The sequence below is a fragment of the Scyliorhinus canicula genome, chromosome 6 (assembly GCF_902713615.1).
Source record: "Scyliorhinus canicula chromosome 6, sScyCan1.1, whole genome shotgun sequence".
Taxonomy (NCBI): Eukaryota; Metazoa; Chordata; class Chondrichthyes; order Carcharhiniformes; family Scyliorhinidae; genus Scyliorhinus; species Scyliorhinus canicula.
In genome coordinates this window covers 10,834,946-10,857,719 of record NC_052151.1, presented here as the reverse complement: position 1 = coordinate 10,857,719, position 22,774 = coordinate 10,834,946, and the positions used below count along the sequence as shown (strand labels likewise).

Here is a 22,774-nt window from a genome sequence, read left to right as displayed (position 1 = left end):
CCATCACACATTAATCTTCTCTTATATTTACCACCCCCTTCCCTCTGTGTGTGTCCGTCTTTTGTGTGTTTGTGTAGGATGGTAAAGGGGGGGGGGGGGGGGAGTAGTAGATTAGCTGGCCATTATGCATACCTTCTCTCTATTGATGTTATCAATAAACAGTTGTTGTGTTTCATTTACAAAACTGGTTTCTGCAAGTTACTGGAGCAGTCAAGGTTTGAAAGATCACAGAAACTCTATACAAATTACTGATTAATTCATTTGTGCTGGGAGTCTGGGATCTGTGGAGCTGGAATTGACCATGGACTAGCCCACGGTGTCATAAGAGATGTGACTGATTGGCTGGCAAGTCGACTCTGATTGGAGTCAAATTACACTGTAGAGGCAAGGCATCTCTGAAGATTAGCATGCAGGTACAGCAGGCGGTAAAGGAGGCAAATGGTATGTGGCCATCATAGTGAGATGATTTGAGTACAGGAGTAGGGATGTCTTGCTACAATTACACAGGGCCTTGGTGAGGCAACACCTGGAATATTGTGTGCAGTTTTGGTTTCCTTATCTGAGAAAGGATGTTGTTGCTTTAAAGGGAGTGCAGGAAAGGTTTACCAGACTGATTCCCGAGATGGCAGGATGGACATATGAGGAGAGATTGAATCGGTTAGGATTGCATTCGCTGGAGTTCAGAAGAATGAGGAGGACCTCATAGAAACTGATAAAATTCTAACAGGACCACACAGGATAGCAGCAGGGTAGCATGGTGGTTAGCATAAATGCTTCACAGCTCCAGGGTCCCAGGTTCGATTCCCGGCTGGGTCACTGTCTGTGTGGAGTCTGCACGTCCTCCCCCTGTGTGCGTGGGTTTCCTCCGGGTGCTCCGGTTTCCTCCCACAGTCCAAAGATGTGCGGGTTAGGTGGATTGGCCATGCTAAATTGCCTGTAGTGTCCTAATAAAAGTAAGGTTAAGGGGGGGGGGGGGGGTTGTTGGGTTACAGGTATAGGGTGGATACGTGGGTTTGAGTAGGGTGATCATGGCTCGGCACAACATTGAGGGCCGAAGGGCCTGTTTCTGTGCTTTACTGTTCTATGTTCTATGATAGATGCATAAGGATGTTCCAGATGGTGGGTGTGTCCAGAACCAGGGGTCACAGTCTGAAGATACGGGGTAGACTATTTAGGACAGAGATAATGAGAACATTCTTTATCCAGAGAGAGGTTGGCCTGTGGAATTCATCACCACAGGAAGTAACTGAGGCCAAAATGTTAGAAGCCGTTAGATCTAAAGGTGAGGTAAAGTCACCATTGTCCCAGATGACCTTAGCCTGCTTTTCCCTTTGAGAGGGAGAGCTGACTGATGGTGATTTAACCTGAGGATTACCACACCTCAGCCGAGGGGCAAAGCTGAGAAGGCGGGACCTTCATGAATAACCTCAGCAGGTAAAAATTGACTCCATACTGCTGGCCTCGCTCTGCATCACAAACCAACTGTCCAGCAAACTGAGGAAAACCGGCAGTGGTTAGATATAGCACTTAGGGCGAAGGGAATCAAAGGATATGGAAGGGAAAGCAGAATTAGGCTATTGAGTTGAATGATCAGTCATGATCATAATGAATGACAGAGCAGGCTCGAAGGGCCGAATGGCCTCCTCCAGTTCCTATTTTCTATGTTTCAATCCACAATAAAATAGATAAACTAAAGGATAACTTAGGAGCTAAAAAGAATGAAGAAATTAAAGTAATTAAAATGAGTGGATAAACTGAATCAGATAAATCTCTGGGACTTGCTGGCCTACATTTTAGGATTTTAAAGAGGTAGCTTCAGAAATAAAACAGAAAATATGGGACAATCTTAGCAGGTCTGACCACATCTGTGGAGAGGGAAGAGAGCTAATGCTTCAAGTCTGGATGACTTTTTGTCAAAGTAAGCCAAGTCAAGTTCCCTCTATCAGGCAGTATATTTTGGTTCAGGTTGTGAGTCTTGAAACTTATGTAACTTTATAAATGAGCACATAGCTAAAGTCTGAGTGAAATAATAAAATTGTATTCATTCAACTCTTGAGGACTAATATGCCTGTGCCATTAGTTGATACCAGCAAAGGGCAGCAACAGTGACCAACAATGAACACAGTTCTCCAGTTGTGGAATCACCAATTCCGTATGTAATTCAATTCTCCTTGCAATGAATGATTACATTTTATTAGTAATCCTTGCTATTCCTGCAGACTAATCTTTTGTGATTCATGCACTAGTACATTCAGATCCCTCTGCACCTCAGAGATCTGCAATATCTCGCCATTTAGATAATGTGCTTCTTTTTAATTCATCTTGCCAAAAATGCAATTTCGCATTTTCCCACATTTCCCTTCATTTCTCAAATCTTTGCCCACTCACGTAACCTATCTATACCATTTTTTTAACCTCTTTATGTCCTCTTCGGAGCTTACTTTAGTGCCTATCATTATGTTATCCGCAAATTTAACAACCATACCATTGGCCCCTTCATCCAAGTTATTTATAGGAATTGTAAACAGTTGAAGTCCCTGTGGTACGCCACTCATCAATTCCTGCCAACTAGAAAATGATCCATTAATGCCAACTCTTTGTTTCCAATTAGCTAGCTAATCTTCAAGCGATACCAATATGTCATTCCCTATTGATGTGACCATCAATTCACAAGACACGTGGTTGGAAGTGAACAGTGGTTTTAATAGTCTTACAACAGAGCCTGCCTGCGAGGCGATGAACTGGCAGGCAGGCTCACGCCTGCAAAGCTTTATACTTCCAGTTAGTGGGAGGAGCCATGGGCGGAACCATGGGCGGAGCCAAGGGTGGAGCCCAGTACAAACTCCTCATCTCCCCCTATGGGCAGAGCCGCGCAACTGCTCGTATACCGAGCTTACAAGAACACAACACATACAATATAACACAGTGTGAATTACTAGATTGTGATTCACCACATTCACCCCCTGTAAAAAAATCAAGTCCGGCGGGGGCGATGGGCCTACAAATTGAGCCGGTCCGGCGGCCGAGTCATCCTCAGAGTTCTGCGAAGCACCGGGGTTGCAGCCTCTTCTGGTGGCTGGGTGGTGGAGGTCGACGAGGGTACCATGGTGGACTCCGGGGGTGATTCGGTCTGAGCTTCGTACCCGACTGGTTCGACTGGTGACGGGGAGCACCGGAAAACCACAGGCGCGGGGGCGCGGAGCACGGGCAGTGAACCTGCAGGTGTGGGGGCGCCGGGCGCGGGGGGTTGGGTGGGGTGTAGTGTGAGGGATACCTCGACGGTAGTAGTGTCGGAGCTGGAACCTGCAGGTGCCAGGTCCCGGAGGGAAACAGTGTCCTGACGGCCGTCAGGGTATTCGATGAACGCATATTGGGGGTTGGAGTGGAGTAGGAGCACTCTCTCTGCGAGTGGGTCAGTTTTGTGGGTCCGGACGTGCTTACGGAGAAGAACCAGGCCCGGTGTCTTCAACCATGCTGGGAGCGAATCCCCCGTGGTAGTGCCCCTGGAAAAAACAAATAGCCGCTTGAGAGGGGTCTGGCTGGTGGCTGTGCATAGGAGGGACCTAATAGCATGGAGCGCGTCGGGGAGGACCTCCTGCCAATGGGAGGTCGGGAGATTCCTGGACCGGAGGGTCAGTAGGACGGTCTTCCAGACCGTCGCATTCTCCCTCTCTACCTGCCCGTTCCCCCTGGGGTTATAGCTGGTAGTCCTGCTCGAGGCAATGCCCTTGTCGAGCAGGTACTGACGCAGCTCGTCGCTCATAAAGGACGAACCCCTGTCGCTGTGCGCATAGCTGGGGAAACCAAACAGGGTGAAGATGCTGTGCAGGGCCCTAATGACTGTGTGGGAGGTCATATCGGGGCACAGGATAGTAAAGGGGAAGTGGGAGAACTCGTCTATTACGTTTAGAAAGTACACATTCCGATTGGTCGAGGGGAGTGGCCCTTTGAAATCGATGCTCAGGTGTTCAAAGGGCCGGGAGGCCTTTACCAGGTGGGCCCTGTCTGGTCTATAGAAGTGCGGTTTGCACTCCGCACAGATTGGGCAATCCCTGGTGATGGCTTTTACCTCCTCGGTGGAGAAAGGCAGATTTCGGGCCTTGACGTAGTGGGCGAGCCGGGTGACCCCCGGGTGGCAGAGGTCATTGTGGATAGCTTTCAGGCAGTCGTCTTGCGCGCTGGCGCACGTGCCGCGGGACAGGGTATCTGGGGGCTCGTTGAGCTTCCCCGGTCGGTACATCAAATTGTACTTGTAGGTGGAGCGTTCGATCCTCCACCGTAGGATCTTATCGTTTTTAATTTTGCCCCTTTGTGAGTTGTCAAACATAAAGGCAACCGATCTTTGGTTGGTGATGAGGCTGAACCTCCTACCTGCGAGGTAGTGCCTCCAGTGACGTATAGCTTCCATGATGGCTTGTGCTTCCTTTTCGACCGAGGAGTGTTGAAGTTCCGAAGCGGAGAGGGTTCGGGAGAAAAAGGCGACTGGTCTCCCTGCCTGATTTAGTGTGGCGTAGAGAGCGACCTCTGAGGCATCGCTCTCTACCTGGAAGGGGACGGATTCATCCACCGCCCGCATGGCCGCTTTGGCGATATCCTCCTTGATGCAGGTGAAGGCCTGGCGAGCCTCAGCTGACAGAGGAAAGAGTGTGGCCTTAAATAGTGGGCGGGCTTTGTCCGCATACTGAGGGACCCACTGGGCATAATATGAGAAAAACCCCAGGCACCTTTTGATGGCCCTGGGACAATGAGGGAGAGGGAGTTGCAAGAGAGGGAGTTGCATGCGGTCCGGGTCGGGGCCCAGGACTCCGTTTTCCACGACATAGCCGAGGATGGCTAGCCTGGTCGTGCGGAAAACGCATTTCTCCGTGTTATACGTGAGGTTGAGTTTCTGGGCAGTCTGGAGAAATTGATGGAGGTTAGCGTCATGGTCCTGCTGATCATGGCCGCAGATGGTGACGTTATCCAAGTACGGAAACGTGGCCCGCAGCCTGTACTGGTCCACCATTCGGTCCATTGTTCTTTGGAACACCGAGACCCCATTCGTGATGCCAAAGGGAACCCGGAGGAAGTGGAAGAGGCGGCCGTCGACCTCGAACGTCATGTAGTGGTGGTCCTCCGGGCGGATTGGGAGCTGGTGATATGCAGACTTCAGATCCACCGTGGAGAAGACTTTATAATGGGCGATCTGGTTCACCATGTCTGCAATCCTGGGGAGGGGGTACGCATCAAGGAGCGTGAACCGATTAATGGTTTGGCTATAGTCCACTACCATTCGGAATTTTTACCCGTTCTTGACGACCACCACCTGAGCTCTCCAGGGGCTGTTACTGGCCTCTATGATCCCCTCACGTAGAAGCCTATGGACCTAGGTTCTGATAAACACCCTGTCCTGCAGGCTGTATCGCCTGCTGCGAGTGGCTACAGGTCTGCAGTCCGGCGTGAGATTGGCAAAGAGTGGAGGGGGGAGTCGATTTTTAGCATAGCGAGGCTGCAGATAGTGAGTGGGGGCAAGGGCCCGCCGAAGCTGAGTGTGAGGCTTTTGAGGTTGCACTGGAAGTCGAGTCCCAGTAAGAGTGGGGTGCAGAGTTCGGGGAGCACGTATAGCTGGAAGTTAGCGTAGTTAGTGCCCTGGATCTTTAGGGTCGCAGCGGTGCGCCCTTGGAGGTGAACAAAGTGTGAGCCCGAGGCGAGGGAGATAGTTTGCCGTGCAGGAAAAACAGGGAGCGAACAGTGTCTTACCAGATCTGGGTGTACGAAGCTCTCGGTGCTCCCGGAGTCGAAGAGGCACGGTGTCCTCTACCCGTTGATTTTAACGGTCATCATTGAATTGCGGAGGTTCTTTGGACGCGACTGGTCCAACGTGACCGCGCTGAGTTGTGGGTAATCGACGGCTCGATCAGCTGTGCTGGAGTGGCCCTTGATGACTGCCCTCTGAGTTCGTAGTCGTCGAGGTGAGTTTCAGAGTTTGAAGAGGATGGATCCCAAGATGGCCGCCCCCGTGGATCGCACGTGGCGGGCGGCGAGGAAGATGGCGGCCCCCATGAGTCACACGTGGCTGGCCGCGTGGAGGGGGGTTGCCAAGATGGCGGCCCCCATGAGTCGCACGTGTCGGGTGGGGGCGGAGTCGGAGTACAGGCCGCAGCCTGTGATTCTGTGAGTTTTGAAAATGAGTGCTCTGGGCTGCGGGAGAGTTTGGAGAGGGGGATTTCTTTGCCAGGCAGACCCGGGCATATTGTCCCTTGCGACCGCAGCTGCTGCAGGTCGCGTTGCGGGCCGGGCAGTACTGCTGTGGGTGCTGGGGCTGTCCGTAAAAATGGCACACTGGAGCTGCGTAGTGGGTGGGTGGCCGCGTGGCGCAGGCCTGGGGCAGTCGCTGGTCGGGGGCCCAGGATGGGGTCGCTTGGTCCGCAGGGAACGAGGTGAGGCTGCAGAACGAGACCTCCATGGTAGTCGGCAATTCTACAGTGTCCTCCAAATTCTGGGCCCCTTTTTCAAGCAACCCCTGGCGCACATAGTTTGACCTGAGCCCCCTGACGGCGAGCTCCATATGCTGTTCGGCTGATACAGCTTGGTAATTATAGTCCCGAGCTAAAGTCTTTAATTCCCGCAGGAATTCATCCAATGACTCCTCGGGGTGCTGGCGGCGGGTCGTAAAAATGTGGCGCGCATAGACCTCGTTGATGGGCCTCACGTACATTCAATCTAGCATGGCTAGGGCCCCCGTATACGAGGTAGTACTGTTAAGTTGAGTAGATATACGGTGGCTCACCCTTGCGTGCAGTAGACTGAGATTGTGCATCTGCAGTCTTCCTGGGAATACTGAGCTGCTGCCCAGGAAAATGACTTTGGCTCCTTGCAAGAAGTACCTGATAAACCCTCTCAGGATAACAGCATCCTCCTCCCATGCTAGATACTCCTAAAGCCAGTATCCAGGTATCTCAGTGCTCACCGGCAATTGTTCAGAATATTGGCTGCATTCTCCAGTCTCCGCCGTCTTTCTCGGCGATGAGTCATTCGCTGGTGGTGGGGTTCTCTGCTCCTGGGATTTCCCATTGAAGCCACCCCATTGGTGGGAATGCGCTGCCGACGGAAATAGAGAATTCCGGCCATTATATACAGAAAACTAACATTTTAAAAGGTGGTCACTGATGCACCATCAACTGGACTCGAGCCCGGCAGTGGTCGTACAGAGAAAGGCTGACTGCCAGCCTACACAAACTCTTATACCCCGCCTTGTAGGCGGAGCTACCAACCTCTCAGCCAATCGGCAGGGAGTCACATGACCAGCCACAACCAATTGGCAGAAAGGCACATGAATTGCCTGGTCCAATGGGCAGGGAGGCTGCTGTACCAATGGCAGCCTGGTTCTCCGGTAATATGATCTCTCTAACCATACTACCACATTCACCCCTTGTGGAGAAAGAAGCGGGGGGGGGGTGTGAAGGAGTGGCGGGAGAGACGGGGGCAGGGAGCGTATGGCCCATAAAACTGGTAGTATGGCTAGAGACCTTCTCGGGTATTACCGAGGTAACTATGGCTGCCCACTGGCCCATGACGAACGTGCAAGAAAACCATGCTATACACAGTGTACAAAAGAAAAAAACAATAACCATAGTAATAATAATAAAAAACATCGGCAAGGAACATGTGCAGAACATGAAAGTCCATAATGTCCATCAAATTGACTCGATCAGCCGGATGGGTGCTTTCGGTATCCTGCCGGACCTGTGCAGCGGCGCCGGTGACGTTGGTTCGGTGGTCGTCCGTGACTCCGGGAGCTGTGGTCGTGGTCCTGTGTCCGTACCCCTGGTCGGAGTTGGTGGTAGCCGGGCCGGGGAAGGGGTTCCTGTGCGCTGGGTTGCGGGGGCGCTGGGGGCGCCGGGGGTGGTCGGAACTGGGGGGAGGGTGTTGGTGTTGGGGGGTGTGGCCGCACTCCGGCAGGTGCCAGGCCCCGAAGGGAGACCGTGTCCTGTCGTCCGTCGGGATACTCCACGTACACGTACTGCGGGTTCGCGTGGAGTAACTGGACCCTGTCAATCAACGGGTCGGACTTGTGCACCCTCACGTGCTTCCGGAGCAGGATGGGCCCGGGGTGGCCAGCCAGGTCGGGAGTGGGGTCCCAGAGGAAGACTTCCTGGGGAAAACAAGAAGCCGTTCATGAGGTGTTTGATTCATGGCAGTACAAAAGAGGGACTGAATAGAGTGGAGGGCGTCTGGGAGAACCTCTTGCCAGTGTGAGACTGGGAGACACCTGGACCGCAGGGCCAGTAGGACGGTCTTCCAGACCGTACCGTTCTCCCTCTCGACCTGACCATTACCCCGGGGTTTATAACTGGTCGTCCTGCTAGAAGCGATGCCCCTGCTTTGCAGGAATTGACGCAGGTTGTCACTCATAAAGGAGGACCCCCGGTCGCTGTGGATGTACGCGGGGTAACCGAACAGGGAGAAAATGGAGTGGAGGGCCTTGATGATAGTGGAAGTGGTCATGTCAGGGCAGGGGATGGCAAAAGGGAAGCGGGAGCACTCGTCAATCACATTTAAAAAGTATATGTTGCGGTTGTTGGAGGGGAGGGGACCCTTGAAGTCCATGCTGAGACGTTCAAAGGGGCGGGAAGCCTTTACCAGATGCGCCTGCTCGGGGCAGTAAAAGTGCGGTTTGCACTCTGCGTAAATGTGGCAATCCCTGGTCACGGTCCTGACCTCGATGGAGTAGGGCAGGTTGCGGGTCTTAATGAAATGAAAGAGCGGGTTACCCCTGGATGGCAGAGGTCCGCTTGGAGGGTGCAGAGGCGGTCTATCTGCGTGTTGGTGCAGGTACCGCGGGATAGGGCATCGGAAGGCTCGTTGAGCTTCCCAGGTCGATACAAGATATCGTAGTTGTACGTGAACAACTCGATCCGCCACTGCAAGATCTTGTCGTTCTTGATCTTGCCCCTCTGTGCATTATCGAACATGAAGGCTACTGACCGTTGGTCTGTGAGGAGGGTAAACCTCCTGCCGGCCAGATAGTGCCTCCAATGTCGCACAGCTTCGACAATGGCCTGTGCCTCCTTTTCCACCGAGGAATGGCGGATTTCGGAAGCGTGGAGGGTCCGGGAGAAAAAGGCCACGGGTCTGCCCGCTTGGTTGAGGGTGGCCGCCAGAGCTACATCGGACGCGTCGCTCTCGACCTGGAATGGGAGGGACTCGCCGACAGCATGCACCGTGACCTTCGCAATGTCAGTTTTGATGCGGCTAAAGGCCTGGCGGGCCTCCATCGACAGGGGGAACATGGTGGGTTGGTTGAGGGGGCAGGCTTTGTTGGCATAGTTAGGGACCCACTGGGCATAATAGGAAAAGAAGCCCAGACAGCGTTTGAGGGCTTTGAGGGAGTTGGGAAGGGGGAGTTCCATAAGGGGGCGCATGCGTTTGGGGTCGGGGCCTATCACTCCGTTACACACTACATAAGAACATAAGAACATAAGAACTAGGAGCAGGAGTAGGCCATCTGGCCCCTCGAGCCTGCTCCGCCATTCAATGAGATCATGGCTGATCTTTTGTGGACTCAGCTCCACTTTCCGGCCCGAACACCATAACCCTTAATCCCTTTATTCTTCAAAAAACTATCTATCTTTACCTTAAAAACATGTAATGAAGGAGCCTCAACTGCTTCACTGGGCAAGGAATTCCATAGATTCTCAACCCTTTGGGTGAAGAAGTTCCTCCTAAACTCAGTCCTAAATCTACTTCTCCTTATTTTGAGGCTATGTCCCCTAGTTCTGCTTTCACCCGCCAGTGGAAACAACCTGCCCGCATTTATCCTATCTATTCCCTTCATAATTTTAAATGTTTCTATAAGATCCCCCCTCATCTTTCTAAATTCCAACGAGTACAGTCCCAGTCTACTCAACCTCTCCTCATAATCCAACCCCTTCAGCTCTGGGATTAACCTAGTGAATCTCCTCTGCACACCCTCCAGCGCCAGTACGTCCTTTCTCAAGTAAGGAGACCAAAACTGAACACAATACTCCAGGTGAGGCCTCATACAATTGCAACATAACCTTCCTAGTCTTAAACTCCATCCCTCTAGCAATGAAGGACAAAATTCCATTTGCCTTCTTAATCACCTGTTGCACCTGTAAACCAACCTTCTGTGACTCATGCACTAGCACACCCAAGTCTCTCTGCACAGCGGCATGCTTTAATATTTTATCGTTTAAATAATAATCTACGTAGCCAAGGATGGCTAGACGGTCGGTGCTAAACACACACTTATCCTTATTGTAAGTTAGGTTAAGGAGTTTTGCGGTTCGGAGGAATTTACGGAGGTTGGTGTCGTGGTCCTGCTGGTCATGGCCGCAGATGGTGACATTGTCGAGATATGGGAAGGTGGCTCGTAAATCGTATTGGTCAACCATTCGGTCCATCTCCCTTTGGAAGACCAAGACCCCATTCGTGACACCAAAGGGAACCCTTAAAAAGTGGTAGAGTCGCCCATCCGCTTCGAACGCAGTGTACTTTTGGTCACTCATGCGGATGGGGAGCTGGTGGTAGGCGGACTTAAGGTCCACCGTGGAAATAACTTTGTACTGCTCGATCCTGTTAACCAGGTTGGAGATACGGGGGAGACGATACGCTTCCAGCTGCGTAAACCTGTTGATGGTCTGACTGTAATCGATGACCATACGGTTTTTCTCCCCAGTCTTAACCACCAGCAGTTGTGCTCACCAGGGACTGTTGCTAGCCGCTACGACCCCTTCCTTAAGGAGCCTTTGGACGTCGGACCTGATGAAGGTCCGGTCCTGGGCACTGTACCGTCTGCTCCTGCTGGCGACGGGTTTGCAATCTGGGGTGAGGTTCGCAAACAAGGAAGGGGGGTCGACCTTGAGGGACGCGAGGCTGCAAACAGTAAGGGGGGGGGGGATAGGGCCGCCGAATTTAAAAGTTAGGCTCTGCAGGTTTCACTGAAAATCCAGTCCAAGAAGTGCCGGTGCGCAGAGACGGGGCAGGATGAGAAATTTTTAATTTTTAAAAACCCTCCCCTGGACCGTGAGGTCCGCTACGCAGCACCCGGTGATTTGGACGGAGTGCGAACCAGATGCCAGAGCTATTTTGTGCTTTACGGGGTGAACGGGGAGCGCGCAGCGTCTTACCGTGTCGGGGTGGACAAAACTCTCTGTGCTCCCGGAGTCCAGTAGGCAGCTTGTTTCGCGACCGTTGAGGTGGATCTGTGTGGTCACCGTGGTAAGCATGCGGGGCCGTGTCTGGTCCAGTGTCACCGAGGCGAGTCGTGGCAGGAACGCGGAGTCGTCATCCAGGACGGAGTAATCGCTTGCGGGGTCCTCCGTGCAGATCCAAGATGGCGGCGCCCCTCGGCCGCACGTGGTGGGGGATGAACAAGATGGCGGCGCCCTTGGGTCACACGTGGAGTTCGGGGCCCAAAATTCCGGCGCCCGGGGCTCGCACGTGGCGTCGGGGGCCCAAAATGGCGGCGGCCATGGATCACTCGTGGCGGTGGGGGGTGGTCCGCAGGCCGCACGGGGCCCTAGAGGAGTGCAGGGGGGGTCCCCGCGGTCACTTTCTGAAATGGCAGCGACCGACTTGGAGAGGCAGACGGCCGCAAAATGGCCCTTTTTGCCGCAGCTCTTGCAGACTGCGGTGCAGGCCGGGAAGCGCGGGCGGGGGTGCTTGCCCTGCCCGCACAAATAGCAGCGGGGGCCCGTGGGCTTGTCTGGGCGTCCTGCAGCGCAGGTCTAGGGGTCCGAGTCGGCGGGGGTAACGGGGCTGTGCCACGCTGCCCAAGGGGCTGCCGCGCAGCCGGGGGCATACGCGCGCGCGTTGCGGTCAGCGACCTCCAAAGAGGATGCAAGGGTCCGTGCCTCAGTGAGGCTGAGAGCGTCCTTCTCTAACAGTCTCTGCCGTATTTGGGGTGACTGCATGCCCGCCACAAAGGCATCCCTAATCAAGAGTTTGGTGTGCTCCGCAGCAGTGACCTGCGGGCAGCGCAGTTTCTCCCTGGGACAACGAGGGCCCGATAGAATTCATCGAGGGGCTCACTGGGGAATTGTTGCCTTGTTGCCAGGAGGTGTCGCGCGTAGACTTGGTTTACTGGCCTGATGAAGTGTCCTTTTAGGAGATCCATGGCGATATCATAGTCCAGTTCGTCCTCTATCATCGAGTAAACGGCTGTGCCCACGCACGAGTGGAGGATGTGGAGTTTCTGCTCCTTTGTTGGTTGATTTTCTGTGGCAGAGAGGTAGCTGTTGAAGCACACCAGCCAATGTTTAAAAGTTGCTGAGGCGTTTGCAGCATGCGGGCTGATCCGGAGGCATTCTGGCTTAATCCGTAGTTCCATTTTCAAAGTCTAGCGTATTAAATTGATGCACCATCAATTGGACTGAGTCGTAGTAAAGTTCCAAACAACAGGCTTTAATACGCCAGATGTGAGCACGGCAGTGGTCGTACAGAGAAAGGCCGACTGCCAGCCAACACGAGCTCTTATACCCCGCCTTGTAGGCGGAGCTACCAACCTCTCAGCCAATCAGCGGGGAGTCACATGACCAGCCACAACCAATTGGCAGAGAGGCACGTGACTTGCCTGGGCCAATGGGCAGTGAGGCTGCTGTACCAATGGCAGCCTGGTTCTCCGGTAATATGATCTCTCTAACCATACTTCCACAGTCACTACCTTCTACTTGATGCAATTTTACAAGTGTCATTGACATCCCAGAAAAATGTTTGCAGTATTCATCACGGTTAGTAACTTTTCTTTTAATTTGAGTTGGCAGAATACCACACACACTAAAAAGCTGGTACCAGGAATATCTCCATGGAAATGTACCTACCCATTTGCATGTGCTCTGCGAGGTCATCGATGTTGGCATGTTTCTCTGTGTAAACTGATTTGTAACTGTTTATAAAGGCAAGATACGATTTGGGGGTTATATGTGTTCTTCGTCGATATCTGCAAGTTGGAATCAAAATTACTTTTATAATCATACAGAAAGTTCCAACAGATTTCAGCAATAACAAAATATTTGTGAGCAGTGCCAACAATCTTAAAGCCCAGTTATAAATGCCTTTTATTCATGTCCTTTCTACAGTGCTTACTGTTTTTATGGCTTTTTGCTGCAAAGTAATTTGAACAGAGTTATAACCAGTAGAATATGAAAGTTAGTGCAAATCATCAGATCATGTTCTCTTTGCAGGATTTTCCTCTTCTATGTTATTGCTTCTAAAAGGATCCATCATTCCAGTAACCTTTTAAATTGCTTATTGTACCTTTTAAATCATTTCTGCACTTGGTCACCAAACCTCCCTGTTACTCCTCAAACCTCCCGGCTACTCTGCAAACACCCGGCTACTCCCCAAACCTCCCGGCTACTCCGCAAACCTCCCGTCCACTCCGCAAACCACCCTGTTCATCCCCAAACCTCCCTGCTCATCCCCAAACCTCCCTGTTCATCCCCAAACCTCCCTGCTCATCGCCAAACCTCCCTGCTCCTCCCCAAACCTCCATGTTCATTGCCGAACCTCCCTGCTCATCGCTAAACCTCCCTGCTCATCACCAAACTTCCCTGCTCCTCCCCAAACCTCCCTGCTCCTCCCCGAACCTCCCTGCTCATCGCCAAACCTCCCTGCTCATCGCCAAACCTTCCTGCTCCTCGCCAAACCTCCCTGCTCCTCGCCAAACCTCCCTGCTCCTCCCCAAACTTCCCTGCTCATCCCCGAACGTCCCTGCTCATCGCCAAACCTCCCTGCTCATCGCCAAACCTCCATGCTCCTCCCCAAACCTCCCTGCTCATCGCCAAACCTCCCTGCTCCTCCCCAAACCTCCCTGCTCTTCCCCGAACCTCCCTGCTCTTGCCCGAACCTCCCTGCTCCTCCCCGAACCTCCCAGCTCTTCCCCGAACCTCCCTGCTCCTCCCCGAACCTCTCTGCTCATCGCCAAACATACCTGCTCCTCGCCAAACCTCCCTGCTCTTCCTCAAACATTCCTGCTCCTCCCCAAACCTCCCTGCTCCGCCCCAAACCTCCCTGCTCATTCCCGAACCTCCCTGCTCAGCGCCGAACCTCCCTACTCCTCCCCAAACCTCCCTGCTCATCCCCGAACCTCCCTGCTCAGCGCCGAACCTCCCTACTCCTCCCAAAACCTCCCTGCTCATCCCCAAACCTCCCTGCTCATCGCCAAACCTCCCTGCTCCACCCCAAACCTCCCTGCTCATCGCCAAACATCCCTGCTCCTCCCCAAACCTCCCTGCTCTTCCTCAAACCTCCCTGCTAATCGCCAAACCTCCCTGCTCCTCCCCAAACCTCCCTGCACTTCCCCAAACCTCCCTGCTCTTCCCCAAACCTCCCTGCTCATCGCCAAACCTCCCTGCTCCTCCCCAAACCTCCCTGCTCTTCCCCAAACCTCCCTGCTCATCGCCAAACCTCCCTGCTCATCGCCAAACCTCCCTGCTCCTCCCCAAACCTCCCTGCTCTTCCCCAAACCTCCCTGCTCACCGCCAAACCTCCCAGCTCCTCCCCAAACCTCCCTGCTCCTCCCCAAACCTCCCTGCTCCTCCCCAAACCTCCCTGCTCCTCCCCGAACCTCCCTGCTCATCGCCAAACCTCCCTGCTCATCGCCAAACCTTCCTGCTCATCGGCAAACCTCCCTGCTCCTCCCCAAACCTCCCTGCTCATCGCCAAACCTCCCTGCTCCTCCCCAAACCTCCCTGCTCGTCCCCAAACCTCCCTGCTCATCCCCGAACCTCCCTGCTCTTCCCCAAACCTCCCTGCTCCTCCCCGAACCTCCCTGCTCATCGCCAAACCTCCCTGCTCCTCGCCAAACCTCCCTGCTCCTCTCCAAACCTTCCTGCTCCTCCCCAAACCTCCCTGCTCCGCCCCAAACCTCCCTGCTCATCCCCGAACCTCCCTACTCAGCGCCGAACCTCCCTACTCCTCCCCAAACCTCCCTGCTCATCCCCAAACTTCCCTGCTCATCCCCAAACCTCCCTGCTCCACCCCAAACCTCCCTGCTCATCGCCAAACCTCCCTTCTCCTCCCCGAACCTCCCGGCTACTCCCCAAACCTCCCTGCTCCTCCCCAAACCTCCCTGCTCATCGCCAAACCTCCCTGCTCCTCCCCAAACCTCCCTGCTCTTCCCCGAACCTCCCTGCTCTTCCCCGAACCTCCCTGCTCCTCCCCGAACCTCCCTGCTCATCGCCGAACCTCCCTGCTCATCGCCAAACCTCCCAGCTCCTCCCCAAACCTCCCTGCTCATCGCCAAACCTCCCTTCTCCTCCCCGAACCTCCCGGCTACTCCCCAAACCTCCCTGCTCCTCCCCAAACCTCCCTGCTCATCGCCAAACCTCCCTGCTCCTCCCCAAACCTCCCTGCTCTTCCCCAAACCTCCCTGCTCATCGCCGAACCTCCCTGCTCTTCCCCGAACCTCCCTGCTCCTCCCCGAACCTCCCTGCTCATCGCCGAACCTCCCTGCTCATCGCCAAACTTCCCAGCTCCTCCCCAAACCTCCCTGCTCCTCCCCAAACCTCGTTGCTCCTCCCCAAACCTCCCTGCTACTCCCCAAACCTCCCGGCTACTCCCCAAACCTCCCTGCACCTCCCCAAACCGGCTGGCTACTCCCAAACATCCCGGCTACTGCCCAAAACTTGCTGCTACTTACCACACCTCCCGGCTACTCCACAGACCTCCCGGCTACTCCCCAAACCCCCCGGCTACTCCACAAACCTCGTTGCTACTCACCACACCTCCCGAAACGTACTCCCCAAACGTTGCTGTTACTCCCCAAACATCCTGGCTGTTCACCAAACCTCGCTGTTACTCCCCAAACCTCCCTGCACGTCCCCAAACCTGCTGGCTACTCCCAAACATCCCGGCTACTCCCCAAACCTCCCGGCTGCTCCCCAGACCTCCCGGCTACTCCCCAAACCTCCCGGCTGCTCCCCAGACCTCCCGGCTGCTCCCCAGACCTCCCGGCTACTCCCCAAACCTCGCTGCTACTCCCCAAACCTCCCGGCTACTCCCCAAACCTCCCGGCTACTCCCCAAAACTCGCTGCTACTTACCACACCTCCTGGCTACTCCCCAAACATCCTGGCTAATCACCAAACCTCGCTGTTACTCCCCACACCTCCCTGCACCTCCCCAAACCGGCTGGCTACTCCCAAACATCCCGGCTACTGCCCAGAACTTGCTGATACTCACCACATCTCCCGGCTACTCCACAGACCTCCCGGCTACTCCCCAAACCCCCCGGCTACTCCCCAAACTTCGCTGCTACTCACCACATTTCCCGGCTACTCCCCAAACATTGCTGTTACTCCCCAAACATCCTGGCTAATTACCAAACCTCGCTGTTACTCCCCAAACCTCCCTGCACCTCCCCAAACCTGCTGGCTACTCCCAAACATCCCGGCTACTGCCCAAACCTCCCGGCTGCTCCCCAAACCTCCCGGCTACTCCCCAAACCTCCCGGCTGCTCCCCAGACCTCCCGGCTGCTCCCCAGACCTCCCGGCTACTCCCCAAATCTCCCGGCTACTCCCCAAACCTCCCGGCTACTCCCCAAACCTCCCGGCTGCTCCCCAGACCTCCCGGCTACTCCCCAAACCCCCCGGCTACTCCCCAAACCTCGCTGCTACTCCCCAAACCTCCCGGCTACTCCCCAAACCTTCCGGCTGCTCCCCAGACCTCCCGGCTGCTCCCCAGACCTCCCGGCTACTCCCCAAACCTCCCGGCTACTCCCCAAACCTCGCTGCTAGTTACCACACCTCCCGGCTACTCCCCAAACATTGCTGTTACTCCCAAACATCCTGGCTAATCACCAAACCTCGCTGTTACTCCCCAAACCTCCCTGCACCTCCCCAAACCTGCTGGCTACTCCCAAACATCCCGGCTACTCCCCAAACCTCCCGGCTGCTCCCCAGACCTCCCGGCTACTCCCCAAACCTCCCGGCTGCTCCCCAGACCTCCCGGCTGCTCCCCAGACCTCCCGGCTACTCCCCAAACCTCGCTGCTACTCCCCAAACCTCCCGGCTACTCCTCAAACCTCCCGGCTACTCCCCAAACCTCGCTGCTACTTACCACACCTCCCGGCTACTCCCCAAACATTGCTGTTACTCCCCAAACATCCTGGCTAATCACCAAACCTCGCTGTTACTCCCCAAACCTCCCTGCACCTCCCCAAACCTGCTGGCTACTCCCAAACATCCCGGCTACTGCCCAAACCTCCCGGCTGCTCCCCAAACCTCCCGGCTACTCCCCAAACCTCCCGGCTGCTCCCCAGACCTCCCGGCTGCTCCCCAGACCTCCCGGCTACTCCCCAAATCTCCCGGCTACTCCCCAAACCTCCCGGCTACTCCCCAAATCTCCCGGCTGCTCCCCAGACCTCCCGGCTACTCCCCAAACCCCCCGGCTACTCCCCAAACCTCGCTGCTACTCCCCAAACCTCCCGGCTACTCCCCAAACCTCCTGGCTGCTCCCCAGACCTCCCGGCTGCTCCCCAGACCTCCCGGCTACTCCCCAAACCTCCCGGCTACTCCCCAAACCTCGCTGCTACTTACCACACCTCCCGGCTACTCCCCAAACATTGCTGTTACTCCCCAAACATCCTGGCTAATCACCAACCTCGCTGTTACTCCCCAAACCTCCCTGCACCTCCCCAAACCGGCTGGCTACTCCCAAACATCCCGGCTGCTGCCCAAAACTTGCTGCTACTCCCCAAACCTCCCGGCTACTCCACAGTTCCAAGCTTCTCGCTGTTGAGAAAATACTTCAATTACTACTTCTTCGAGCCAAAATGAATGACCTCACAGCTTTCCCACATTGAACACCATCAACTTTTTTCCCCCAAGTCATTAGATACTCAACTAATGATGAATTAAATTGAATCAACACTGCAACTTTCTGCTTCCATGTTCTTGATTTACTGTGCAACCTAACATGGAGCCATGAACAAACATAGAAAATATGGCTCTCTGACCCAGACCCATTGGTCTCTGAATGGATGTACGCTCGAGGTAGCCCAGAAGACGTGCTGAGGGATGCCCATGAATACCAAACAGCATGGTAGCACAGTGGTTATCACAGTTGCTTCACAGCTCCAGGATCCCAGGTTCAATTACTGGCTTGGGCCACTGTCTCCATATGTGCCTGGGTTTCCTCTGGGTGCTACGATTTCATCCCGCAGTCCAAAGATGTGCAGATTAGGTGGACTGGCCATGATAAATTGCTTCTGGTATCCAAAAAGATTAGGTGGGTTATTGGGTACAGAGATAGGGGGAAGCCTGGGCTTAAGTAGGGTGCTCTTTCCAAGGGCCGATGCAGACTCGATGGGCTGAATGGCCTCCTTCTGCTCTGTAAATTCCATGGGCGCGATTCTCCGCTCCCGGGAAAAATCGTGAAGGCCGTCGTGAACTCGGCCGAGTTTCACGACGGCCTCGGAGCCCGCTCCTCTCACCGAATACACCCCCACCCGGGGGCCTGGGGTGGCGCTCCATTATTCTCGGCCGCCGGGCCTTGACGCGATGACGGCGCCTATGTGACGTCAGCCGCGCATGCGCAGGCTGGCCGGCTCCAACCTGCGCATGCGCGGCTGACGTCACGACGCTGGCAGCTCGAACCCGCGCATGCGCGCTGGCCGTCTTTCCCCTCAGCTACCCCGCAAGACGTGGTGGCTTGATCTTGCGGGGCGGCAGAGGGAACATAGTGCATCCGATTGAGACGCCGGCCCGACGATCGGTGGGCACTGATCGCGGGCCTGTCCCCTCCCGAGCACAGTCGTGGTGCTCATTCCCCACCAGGCCCCCTACAAGCCCCAAAACGGGCATCTCATGGCGATTTCACGACGGCAGCGACCAGCTGTGGTTGCCGCCGTCGTGAAACGGTCGTGAATGGCAGGCCGCTCGGCTCATCCGGGTCGGAGAATCGCCGGTCGCCGTGAAAAATGGCGAGCGGCGATTCTTCCGAGCGGGGGGTGGGAGAATCGCGAGGGGCGCCAGGGGGTCGTGAAATTAGTCGGGGGGCCCTCCCACAATTCTCCCACCCGGCGTGGGGAGCGGAGAATCGCGCCCACTGTGTCTGACTTAGATGTCGATAAAGTGAGAAGTTGAGAATTTGGTTCAGGTCAGAATTCAGGCGAGAGGGGCAAAGAGATGCTCCTTTTTACAGCCTCCAGTAGTTGGTAGTTTTCTTCCTTGTCTCCATGCTAGGTGAGTGCAACTTTCGATGACCTCAACTGTGTAAGTTATTAACTAATTGACTAGTTCAATGGCAGAGCTGGTGGTGTCCTGTAATCCCAGGCAATCATCTCCACAGAAAGTGTCTGCAGCTCAGGCAACTTTGTCTCAGAGCTAGTGAGCTGCAGTCTGAGTTGCGGACAATGTGGGGCATCAGAGAGGGATGAGTTACCGGGACACTTTGTTTCAGGAATCCCCTTTAATAGGCACACAGGAGTGCAAACCAAGTAAAAATAAGAAAAAAGTTTTATTTACAGCAGTATATTTACACTCCCCCGTAGACCCCTACTGGGTGCTTCTCTGGTTGATGCCTTTCTGGCTGACCTTATATACACTGGGTAATTGAGATACTCGCCCCTAGTGGGGGAGCTCGGAATCCACAAGGAGCATGGGGAAGACAAGCATTCCCACCCAGAGGCACCCTGTGGGATATTACACCCCACTTAGGTTAGGCAGGCATTTAGAGTTGGTCAATGGTCAGGGACAGGAGGTAAGGGAGCCAGCATGTCGTGATGGAGGAACTGCAGCCACTGACTTTGTGTGATGAAGGAAAGGACTGCAAGGTGGATGAGTGGACAGGTCACAGCACCGTGATGAAAGATGTTATTAAAGTGGGGGGAACAAAGAAGAATGTGGTAGTGATGGGAGACAGCATAGTCACAAGAATATGGTTCCAGACAACTTGTGGAGGAGGACACCCGCTCCTGGTGGACGTGAAGGTCACTGCAGCATAAAACCTTTACGCCATCGGGTCTTTCCAGAGCTTTGGGGTGACCTGTGTGGCATATCGCAATCTTCAGCCCACAGGTGGGGTGAGAGTGCACATGGACAGGAGGGCTAGGAACAGCTTCATTGCCTCCTACTTCATGGAGTAGGACCAGCATGTTGTCCAACATCACAGCGCCTCGGCTGCCCCCCCAGGGCTTCGTGACCCCTCTGCAACCGGGAGATGAAGGTTTCAGAGACCTTACCCACCAGGGTTCTGGAGCTGGGGAGACCTGTTGCCCGGTCAATGCAGGAGGGTGATGATGACTCTCTATGAGGAATGGTCTGTGATGCTCCTCAGCTATTGCTTATGTCTGACTCTTGTCTGTCTGCTGCCAAGTAGAGTCAGAGCTTGCAAAAACGCAGCTGCTCCCACGTTCACATCACATGACTCCACATGTCACATCTTGAACTGATGCAGACCCTGAAGTGTAGGTGCACCCACCTCTTAGTGGGGCATTCCAGGATTTTGACACATCAACATTGAAGGAATAGTGATATCGTTTCAAGTCAGGATGGTGAGTGACTTGGAGGGGAACTTCCACTTAATTGTGTTGCTGCTGTTGTCCTTTTGAGATGGTAGGGGTCGTGGGTTTGGAAGGTGCTGTCGAAGGAACCTTGGTGAGTTACTACAGTGCATCTTGTAGATGGTGCACACGGCTGCCACTGTTCGTCGGTGGTGGAGAGGCGAATTTTGTTTTTCCAATTAAGGGGCAATTTAGCGTGGCCAATCCACCTAGCCAGCACATCTTTGTGGGGGTGAGGCCCACGCAGACATGGGGAGAATGTGCAAACTCCACATGGATAGTGACCCAGGGCCGGGATTGAACCCGGGTCCTCGGTGCCGTGAGGCAGCAATGCTAACCATTGCCCCACCGCGCTGCCTTCCAGGAAGTAAATGTTTGTGGAAGGGATAGCAACGAAGTGGGCCGTTATGTCCTGGATGTTGTTGACCTTCTTGACTGTTGTAGCTGCACTCATCCAGGCAAGTGGAGAGTATTCCATTACACTCCTGACTTGAAATGAAATTAAATGAAATAAAAATTGCTTATTGTCACAAGTAGGCTTCAAATTAAGTGACTGTGAAAAGCCCCTCGTCACCACATTATGGCGCCTGTTCGGGGAGGCCGGTATGGGAATTAAACCCGCGCTGCTGGCCTGCCATGGTCTGCTTTAAAAGCCAGCTATTTAGCCCTGTGCTAAACATGGCCGGGTTTCTCCCCCACCTGACGGGGCGGGAGGTGCCGCGGGATGGAGTGACGTGAACAACTCCGGCGTCGGGCCGCCCCAAACCTTGGCCGGGATTCTCCCCTACCCGGCGGGCGGGGGTCCTGGCGGGATGGAGTGGCATGAACCACTCCGGCATCAGGCTGCCCCAAAAGGTGCGGATTTCTCTGCACCTTTAGGGGCCAAGCCCTAACCTTGAGGGGCTAGGCCCGCACCGGACTGGTTGGCGCCCCGCCGGCCGGCGGGAAAGGCCTTTGGCGCCACACCGGCCTGGGCCGAAGGGACTTCACTGGCCAGTGGAAGTCTGCGCATGCGCCGGAGTGCTGACACCATCCTTGCGCATGCGCAGGGGAGGGGGCACTTCCATGTCCGCCATCGTGAAGACTATGGCGAATGCGGAGGAAAAGAGTGCCCCCACGGCACAGGTCCGCCCAACGATCGGTGGGCCCTGATCGCGGGCCAGGCCATCGTGGGGGCACCCCCCGGGGCCAGATCGCCACACCCCCCCAGGACCCCGGAGCCCACCCGCGATGCCTGGTCACGCCGGTAAGGCAGGTGGCTTGATTCCCGCCGGCGGGACCGGCATGACAGCAGCGGGACTTCTGCCCATCGCGGGCCAGAGAATCGGCGGGGGTGGGCGCCGACAGGCGTGGCGTGATTCCCGCCCCCGCCGAATCTCTGGTGCCGGAGTCTTCGGGAGACCCGGCGGGGGGTCGGAGAATCCCGCCCCATGTGTCTTGCAGATAGTGTACAGGATTTGGGGAGTCAGGAGGTGAGTTACTATATTTGTACCCTGGTTCGATTTCACCATTTGTTCAAAAGCAAAACTGCCAGATTATCCAAGTTCACTCGCCTCTGTATCTACTATTTTGAAATGTCATCAATAAATTCATCAACACTTATCAGAACATACCTCTGGAAATAGTCCTCACACGTTTGATAGACCCTGTCATGAAAAACACCCATCGTTGCCACAAGTTGGGTCTTGACCTCAACTGAGCAAGCAATGTAGAAACCAGAGAGGAAATAGTTCGAGACAGCAACCAACGCCTCTCTAGGCCAGCTACTGAACCAATCCATAGTGCATCCAGAGATCAGACCAGGGAACTTCAGAGCACGTGATCGAAACTTTTCACCAACCTAACGTCAAAACAAACAGAACAGTTGGCTTAGAAATGTGCATTAAAACATAAATTTTTAAAAATCAACCAGCCACCTTATAATGATATAAATGGAAAACATACTGTGGATGTTGGATATCTGAAATATAAATAAAGGTTACTGGAAATACTTAGCAGGTTAGGCAGCCCATGTGGGTGTGTAAAACAGGGAGCAAATTGAGTTAAAGCCCAGAAAAACATGTCATCAAGGCTCAAGTGTCATGTGTGTCCCTTTAGAAAAGGTTTTGTTTTACCACATGGCTTGCAGCACGGCATCAGTCATGTCATTTGTGGGCGGAGCTGGGCTGTGGCTGTCAGGTGAGAGGGGGTTTAGTGTTTTGGTTTCATTTTTGGTTTGTTCATTTCGATTGCAGAAGAAGAAGCACTGTGTTAAGCTGTGGGAAG

General features: G+C 54.5%; 1 protein-coding gene across 6 annotated transcripts in view; it reads right to left on the bottom strand.

Annotated features, from left to right (window-relative positions):
• Positions 1–22,774, bottom strand: part of LOC119966976 (dynein heavy chain 8, axonemal-like) — a 1,648,910-nt gene that overhangs the window by 246,790 nt on the left and 1,379,346 nt on the right. For all 6 annotated transcript variants that reach the window (XM_038798944.1, XM_038798946.1, XM_038798947.1 and 3 more), the window contains 2 exons: positions 22,123–22,349; positions 12,825–12,943 (listed from right to left, as the gene is read on the bottom strand). In XM_038798944.1, coding sequence (XP_038654872.1) covers positions 12,825–12,943; positions 22,123–22,349 — 346 coding nt within the window. The remainder of the gene's footprint in view (positions 1–12,824; positions 12,944–22,122; positions 22,350–22,774) is intronic.